Source organism: Camelus ferus, chromosome 12 (genome assembly GCF_009834535.1).
Source record: "Camelus ferus isolate YT-003-E chromosome 12, BCGSAC_Cfer_1.0, whole genome shotgun sequence".
Taxonomy (NCBI): Eukaryota; Metazoa; Chordata; class Mammalia; order Artiodactyla; family Camelidae; genus Camelus; species Camelus ferus.
In genome coordinates this window covers 20483449-20491972 of record NC_045707.1, presented here as the reverse complement: position 1 = coordinate 20491972, position 8524 = coordinate 20483449, and the positions used below count along the sequence as shown (strand labels likewise).

Below are 8524 nucleotides of genomic sequence, written 5' to 3'. Positions count from 1 at the left end.
TCAAATCTCCAGCCTAAAATGTTCTTCGAAGTTCCAAATTCCTATATTTAACTGTTCACTGGACAGATCACCTCCAGCATGCCAAAACCAAATTCACCATCTTTCAAAAAAAAAATCTCTTATTCTGATAAATTGAATCCAGTGACCCAAGTTAGAAGCCTTAAAGTAATCTGCTAAGAATTATAAACGCTTGGTGGTTGCCGAAGGCTACTGGGGAGTTAATGTTTAATAGGTACAGACTCTCAGGTGGGAAGAGCACAAAGTTCTGGAGGTGGATGACGGTGATGGTTGCACAATGGGAATGAACTCAATGCCACTGAACTATACACTTTAAAATGGTTTTAATGGTTACTTTTGTGTTATGCATATTTTAACAAAAATTTTTTAATGAAAAAAGTAATTATCAGTGCTACCTTCTTAACACCTCTGAGATAAATCTCTTCCTGTCTGTCCCCACCACCATTGTTCCATAGGTGTTCCATCCCGTCATCAGAGTATGACAAATTATCACTCAACTGGTGTCCCAGCCTCCAGTCTTTTTTCCTTAAATCAGTTGTCAGATGTTTCCAACAAGCCAATCAGACCATATGACTGGTTCCCATCGCCTGTAGGAAAAGATCCAAATCCATTGGGTCGGCATATCAGGCCCTCAACGATATGGACTTTTTATTCATCCATCCAATAAAGCTATGTTGACTGGTCCCTGAGACAGAAACTGGAAATGGCCCCAAGGACACAGCAACGAGGAGGAAAATGTGCTCCCTGGCATCGTGGAGCGAACTCACTAGCAAAAACAGCAGATTTTGAAACATAGACAAAATTGTTAAATGCAAAGAAAACAAAATTTAGAGGGTTGAGTAGATGAGAAAGACCTTTAAAGGGAGGGGTGGTGGGGAGTCTGAGAGGGAACGCCAGGGGAATGGTGTGGAAAGAAGAAGACTGTGTTGTTGGGGTAGCCTAGATGGGACTTCCAAGGGGGAAGTATTAGCCAGCATTTCTGAAGCTGTTAAGGGGTCAAATAAGACAAGAACAGGGAACAGCCACTAGATCTGGCGATGTGGAGATCACTGACAGTCTTGATGAGAACAGTTTTTATTAGAGCAATGGATTGCGGGGAGAGGAAAAGTACATGGGAGGCGAGGAAACTGAGATAACATGAGTAGAGACTGCAAGTATGACTCCGACGTCAACCTACAAAATGAGCTGGTAGCCAAAGGGAGATGTGGAGTCAAGAGAGAGTTGAAGGTTTTTTTAAGTGAGTTAATTTCAATTTGGTGGGGGTGGGGAGGTAATTAGGTTTGTTTGTTTGTTTGTTTTTAATGGAGGTACTGGGGACTGAACCCAGGACCTGGTGCACGCTAAGCATGTGCTCTACCACTGAGCTGTACCCTCCCCCCGAGAGTTGAGTTTTTGTTAACCTGACATATGTGAGAGCATATTAGTATGCTGAAAGATCCATGAAGAGGTAGAGATTGATGACTTAGGAGAGAGAGAAGATAAAACTAAGATTAGAATTCATAGCAGCACTGTTCATAATACCCAAAAAGTGGTAGCAACCCAAGTGAACATAAACTGACCTCTGCATAAACGAAATACAGATCACCAGCTGCATACAGCCCTGAGCTGGATCCCACAAACCCCCGCTGCTGTCCTGTCGTCAACACTGTCATGTGTTCTCCATCTGCCAAAGAGGGCAGAGCTGGAATTGCTGAAAAACTGCAGCCTTTGGGTCAGGCTGATAGAGCCTTGACTCACCCACCTTCACTGCTGCTACAGAACCGCCACTACCAGCAACTGCCACACTGTCCAGCTGGAAGCAGGAAGGTGCCCTGTGCCTCCCACAGTCTGATCTCCCTCAAATGCTTACCATTGGCAGAACTCACAAGGATGAAAGCCAAGTAAATGTAGTTTGCAGACTCCTAGTCCCAGCAATATAGTGCAAAGTATAAAAAGGCGGGTGAAAGGCTAAGAGAAAATAGTTATAATCTGGGGAAAGCACTGACGTATTCCCATTAATCTCAAGAGCAAGAAAAAGAATTTAGTATCCATACTACTATTTAACATTATTCTGAAGGTATTAGTTAAAGCAAGTAAGCAAAAGAAAGAAAGAAAGAAAAGATATAAAAATTAGAAAGGAAGAAGTGAAATTATCTTTATTTGCACAGATTATTTTATGCCCAGAAAATCCAAAGAATTAAATAGAAACAATTATTGTAAACAATGAGAGAATTCAGTAAGATGACTTGGTACAAAATTGATATACAAAAATCAAAAAGGATGTTACACATATGCAAATAGCAACCAATTAGAGGATACAGACTCCCTCTTATATTAACCAAAAAAGTAAAATAACTAAAAATCAACAAAGACATGTTCAATGTCTTTGAAATGCTGCTGAGGGGACAAAAGATGTGAATACTTGGAGAGACATAATATACACTTGCATAAAAAGATGTCACAAATGAAAAAGAAAAGCTATGTCAGTTCTCTCTAAACTATATTTAATACAATCCTAATAAAATGCTCACAACAAGCATCATACTCAATGGTAAAAGAAAGAAACCTTCTCCTTGAAGATAAGGAACAAGAAGAGGAAGCCTGCTTTAAAAACATCCACATTGGAAAAGAAGAAGTAAAATTATCTGTTTGCAGATGATCTGATCTTACATGTAGAAAACCCTAAAGATTCCTCCAGGAAAAAACTGTTAAAACTAATAAATAAATTCAGCAAAGTGGCAGTGACAAAAGTCAGTTGCATTTCTATACACAAACAATGAGCAATCTGAAAACAATTCCATTTACAACAGTATCAAAAAGAATAAAATACTTAAGAATTAATTTAACCAGGGAGTTAAAGACTTGTACAATGAAACTACAAAACTTTGTCAAAAGAAATTAGATATAAATAAATGGAAATACATCCCAAATTCATGGATTAGAAGACTTACATAGTTCAAATGTCAGTAACACAACCTAAAGTGATCTGTAGATTCAATGCAAAATCCCAATGATATTTTTTGCAGAAATAGAAAAACTCACCTAAAATTCATATGGGATCTCAAGGGACCCCAAATAGCAAAAACAATCTTGAAAAAAAAAAACCTGAAAATGGAACACTCTCACTTCCTGATTTCAAAATCTACCGTAAAGCTACAGTAATCAAAACTCCATGGGGGTGGGAGGGAGGGAGGATAAATTAGGAGTTTGGGGTTTACATATACACCCTACTGTATATCAAATAGATAAACAGCAAGGACCTAGTGTATAGCACAGAGAACTATATTCATTACCTTGTGATAACCTGTAATGGAAAAGAATCTGAAAAAGAATAGGCAGACAGATAGAGAAATAGATATGTAGGTAGCTAGATATATAGGTATGCATAACTGAATCACTTTGCTGTACACTGGAAACTAACACATTGTAAATCAACTATACTTCAATTAAAAGAAAGAAAAAAATACTATAATATTGGAATAAAGACAGATGTATAGACCAATGGAATAGAGTAGAGAGGCCCAAAATATACCCTCAATTGTATGGTCAAATGATTTTTGACACGGGTGCCAAGACCATTCAATGTGGAAAGGGCGGTCTTTTCAACCAATGGTGCTGGGAAAATTGGATATCCACATGCAAAGAATGAAGTTAGACCCTTACCTAACTCCACACACACACACACACAAAATTAACTCAGAATGGATCAAGGACCTAAATGTAAGACCTAACTCAATAAAACTTAGGAAAACACAAGACAAAATCTTCAGGACGTTGGATTTGGCAATGATTTCTTGGGGAAGATACTGAAAGCACAGGTAACAAAAGAAAAAATAGGCAAATTGGACTTGGTGAAATTTTTTAAATTTTGTACGTCAAATGACACTATCCACAGAGTAAAAAGGCAAATCATAAATGTTACCAGGCTTATTATCCAGAATATATGGAAAACTCCTAAAACCAAAAAATAAATAAATAAATAAATAAATAAACAACCCAATTCAAAACTAGGGAAAAGACCTGAATAGACGTTTCTCCAGAGAAGGTATACGAATGGCCAATAAGCATATGAAAAGATGCTAGATGCTCAACATCAGTAAGCATTAAGGAAATGCTAATCAAAACCACAGTGAGAGGGGAGGGTGTAGCTCAGTGGTAAGAGTGCCTGCTTAGCATCCCAGGTTCAATCCCCAGTACCTCCACCAAATAAATAAACAAACAAACCTAATTACCTCCCCCACTAATAAATAAACAAATAAATTTTAAAAAACTACAATGAAATATCACTTCAAACCCATCAAGATGTCTGCTATCAAAAAAAAAAAAAAACAGGAAACAACAAGTGTTGGCAAAGATGTGGAGAAATCAGAATTCTTGTTCACTGTTGGTAGGAATATAAAATGGTACAGCCGCTGTGGAAAACAGTACGGTGGTTCCTCAGAAAAATCAAAAATAGAATACCAAAAAAAAAAAAAAAGCCATATGATCCAACAATTCCACTTCTAGGTACATGTCCTTTAAAAGAATTGAAAGAAGTGTCTCAGAGAGACATTTGTACACCCACGTGCAGAGCAGCATTACTGACGGTAGCTAAAGCATGGACGCGACCCAAGTGTCCACTGATAGATGAATGAGTAAGCAAAAGTGGTGTATATACATAACAAAACATTATTCAGCCTTAAAAAGGAAGAAATTCTTCAATATGCTTCAATGCTTGAGGATGTTATGCTAAGTGAAATAAGCCAGTCACAAGAAGATAAACACAGCATCATTCCACTTAAATGAGGTACTTCGAGCAGTCAGAATCACAAAGATGGAAAGTATAATGGTGGCTGCCAGGGGCTTGGGAGGAGAGGATGGAGAGTTACTGTTTCACAGAGTTTCCATTTTACAAGATAAAAAGAGTTACGGGGATGGATAGTGGTGGTGGCTGCACAATAGTGTGAATGTTTTTAATATCTCTGAATTGTACACTTAAAATGGTGAAGATGGTAAGTTTTATGTTATGTGTCTCTAACCACCACCACAACAACAAAATTCAATGACACAGTCAAAACAAAAGAATAGTTACACATTTTAAATAAATGAATAAATATCCATTCCACAAGCAGGTGATGCAAACATTTGTCCACACAAAGACACGTATATAAATGTCCGTAGCAGCTCTGTTTGTAATAGACAAAAACTGGACACAACCCAAAGGCCCATTCACAGATGAATGGATATATAATTTGTGGTATATCCACAAAATGGGATACTATTCAGCAATAAAATGAATGCCAAGTTGTTGATTTTCTTTAAGTAAAATTTCCTTCACCATTATGCATTAGCATTATACAAGAGGGGGATTATAACAATCTAAAATCTCACAAGGACCATTTTCCAGGGCCACTGATGACCTCTGGGGAAGGACTGAGTTTAAACAAAGTCCCTGATTGGGACGGGAGCTCAAAGTCCACTGCCTCTGTCCTACCGGTCAAACCCACTGACGTCACCATCCTGGCCACTGGGGGCCTCAGAGAAGAGGTCTGGGGACAAACCCTGAGTCAGGCGGGGATGAACTATTTCAGGAAGGCGTCTCCTGCACTGTGCTGCTGGAGCCCGAGTGGCCCCTGTGCCGCTGCCCAGCAGAAAAGTCCTGTGACAACCCCCCCACCCCCACAACCCTACACTTCCCACCCCCATCCCTCCCACCCCTACCCCCTGGTTAAGACACATTCTTCTCTGTGTTTGGCTTGTATCTGGGGCAGAGGCAGGTTACCGTTTACAAAGCCCTGGGGGTGTGCCAGTGACACCCAACCAGAACTTCCAGCTTGCATAAACCGAGCAGAACCTGAGGACTGAATCAGGCCAGGGCGGGCCGGCGTGAGTCAGCTCTGCTGGGCATTTGGCCCCCGCAAACTGTGATCAGAGACATAGCCCCCCTCCCCCTTCTCTCCCTTCTGAGATGGTCAGCACACACCATCCTCTTCAACTGGGCAGAGCGCCCCGAACTCAGGACACACTGATGCCACCTGTTCCTTTGCCTCCCATAAAATCTGCTGAAGAGCTTGTGGGGGCTTGGGACCTGTGCCCTCTGGAGGGATTTCACAGATCCACTCCACCCGGCGAGGAGGAAACTGCCAAGTAGGAGACAGGGAGCAAAGTCCTACCGCGGGGCAAAAAGAGACGCGCGTCTGCAGCGGCCGGGCAGCGCGGAAAGGCCGGGCGCCAGGGAAGCGCCGCTCCCAGCCGGGCTGCCATGGACGCCCTGGTCCGGCTCCTGCAGCTGCTGGTGCTGCTCCTGACCCTGCCCCTGCACATCATGGCTCTGCTGGGCTTCTGGGAGCCCCTGTGCAAGAGCTATTTCCCCTACCTGATGGCCGTGCTGGCGGCCAAGACCAACCGCAAGATGGAGGGCAAGAAGCGGGAGCTCTTCAGCCAGATAAAGGGGCTTGCGGGGGCCTCGGGCAAGGTGGCCCTGCTGGAGCTGGGCTGCGGCACTGGTGCCAACTTCCAGTTCTACCCATCTGGCTGCAGGATCACCTGCCTGGACCCGAACCCCAACTTTGAGAAGTTCCTGACAAAAAGTATGGCCGAGAATAGACATCTCGAGTATGAACGGTTTGTGGTGGCTTTCGGAGAGGACATGAAGCAGCTGGCCGATGGCTCCATGGACGTGGTGGTCTGCACCTTGGTGCTCTGCTCAGTGCAGAGCCCGAGGAAGGTCCTGCAGGAGGTCCACAGAGTGCTGAGGCCGGTGAGCAGAGTGGGAAGGGTGTGGGTGCGGGGCAGCAAATGTAGCAGCGGCCACCGCCAGTGTCCGGGGCACCCAGGACGGGGAATCTAGTGAACTAGTGCATCTGACACCCGTCCACCCCCATCTGCTGGTGAACACGGCTGGATGTGGAAGCCCACAAGAGAGCCACCCAGTGAAGTCGGGGAAGAGGGGAGGACACCTAAGGATGGGATGTTTACATTGAGATCCGAGGGATTAAGCAGGGGCTGGAGGGAGTGGGGCAACTGACAGTGTTCTAGGTAGAGATATCAGGGGAAGTAGAATCCGTAAGATTGGGAACTGGGTGTGGAGAGAAAGGAGTTTAGGATGGTTTCCAGGTTTTTGGCATGAGCAGCTGATGGAGGGAGGGACGGTAGAGGGAAATGCCTTTTGCAAGACAGGAGAAACCTGTTTTGAACTCTTTAGGTCTGAGGTGCCATGAGGCAGAGAGAACCCAGAGGCAGTTGGAAGTCCAGATCTGGAAGTCAGAAAAAGAGGGAGCCTGGAGATACAGATTTGGAAGTCACCAGCTTTAGCTGGTAAATTCCAAGCACAGAGGTGTATGAGATCACCTAGGGAAGGCACAGCGAGGAGCGAAGAGCTGGAGGAACCCCAGTTTAATCAGAAGCCCAGTGCAAGTTTTCCCCGAAATGCTGGCTGAGATGTCCAGGACACGTGTGTCTGGCTCTCGGGAGGGGGCTCTGGGCAAGCATCTCTGTACCCAGTGAGACCTCTGCTCCTGGTTCTCCGCCTGCCCATCTGTCTGCCCTCGGTTACGCTGTCCTTCTGGCCGCCCTTTGAGAATGTCTCACCAGTCGTCCCCACTCAGTCACGGGAGGCTCGTCACACTCGCTCTGGGCGGGCAGCCGGAGCCGGGGCGCAGGAGGCGTCACGGAGCAGGACGGGTTTGCTCCCCGAACTTGAAGACCAGCACCTCCCTCTTCACCGAGAGGTTTCGGGCAGGCGTGGCCGGCGGGACGGAGGTGAGGTTAGAGGCAGGCGGTGGGTGGAGCAGGTGAGTGACACGCTCTTCTCTCCCAGGGAGGATTGTTCTTTTTCTGGGAGCACGTGGCTGAGCCGCGTGGGAGCTGGGCCTTCCTGTGGCAGCAAGTTGCAGAGCCCACCTGGAAACACATCGGGGATGGCTGCCGCCTCACCAGAGAGACCTGGAAGGATCTGGAAAGTGCCCAGTTCTCCGAACTCCAAATGGAACGACAGCCCCCTCCCTTCAAGTGGTTGCCTGTTGGGCCGCACATCATGGGGAAGGCCGTGAAGTAAGCCTTCCCCAAATCCTGCCTGCAGTCGGAATGATCCCACCCATCTGCTGAGTCTGCCTTCTCCTGAGAGGATCTGGGCAGAGAGAAGCCATCCCCCCCCACCACCCCTCCCCCACCCCTCCCCCCCCACCTCTGCCTGGGGAATCTCCAACCCTTCCCTCTTCAGTGGAAAAGCGCTATTGCTCCCCTGACCGCGGGGAGGGAGCAGTGACACCCTGCCGTACCCCTAGCTGCAAATTCCTGGACTGGGTCTCCCAGTTTTTGCCCAACCACCCCAGGACAGCTGCCCTTTCCTCTTTCTGAGACCACACTCAAGTGCCCCAGGACCTGGTCACACAAGTCATGATACGTGTGTCTGTGCCAGGCCCCCAGCACTCCCTCCCATCACCACCTTTGTCCTGAGCTGTGTGCGTGCAGAGAAAATCTGCCCTCTCCTGCAGACCCTGGGCAGGAGGCGGCCAGACTCAGTAAAGGAGCCAGGTTTTGTCCTCAA

General features: G+C 45.6%; 1 protein-coding gene across 2 annotated transcripts; it reads left to right on the top strand.

Moving 5' to 3' along the window:
* The first annotated feature begins 5821 nt into the window (after positions 1-5821).
* Positions 5822-8524, top strand: METTL7B (methyltransferase like 7B). 2 transcript variants are annotated; one of them, XM_014559179.2, is made up of 3 exons: positions 5822-6736; positions 7497-7706; positions 7796-8524. In XM_014559179.2, exons 1-3 carry the CDS (start codon positions 6239-6241, stop codon positions 8030-8032), a joined length of 945 nt encoding a protein of 314 aa, XP_014414665.1. In that variant the 5' UTR covers positions 5822-6238; the 3' UTR covers positions 8033-8524. The 2 variants fall into 2 exon arrangements, with proteins under 2 accessions (XP_014414665.1, XP_006184666.2); XM_006184604.3 differs by lacking the exon at positions 7497-7706 and having other exon boundaries at positions 5832-6736.

Bases quoted from the DNA above. Each gene is read 5' to 3' on its own strand.
- METTL7B (XM_014559179.2), top strand. From the start codon at position 6,239: ATGGACGCCCTGGTCCGGCTCCTGCAGCTGCTGGTGCTGCTCCTGACC. The intron at 6,737-7,496 runs GTGAGCAGAGTG...CCTCTGCTCCTG, and splicing joins TCCACAGAGTGCTGAGGCCG to GTTCTCCGCCTGCCCATCTG. The intron at 7,707-7,795 runs GTTTCGGGCAGG...CTTCTCTCCCAG, and splicing joins ACCTCCCTCTTCACCGAGAG to GGAGGATTGTTCTTTTTCTG.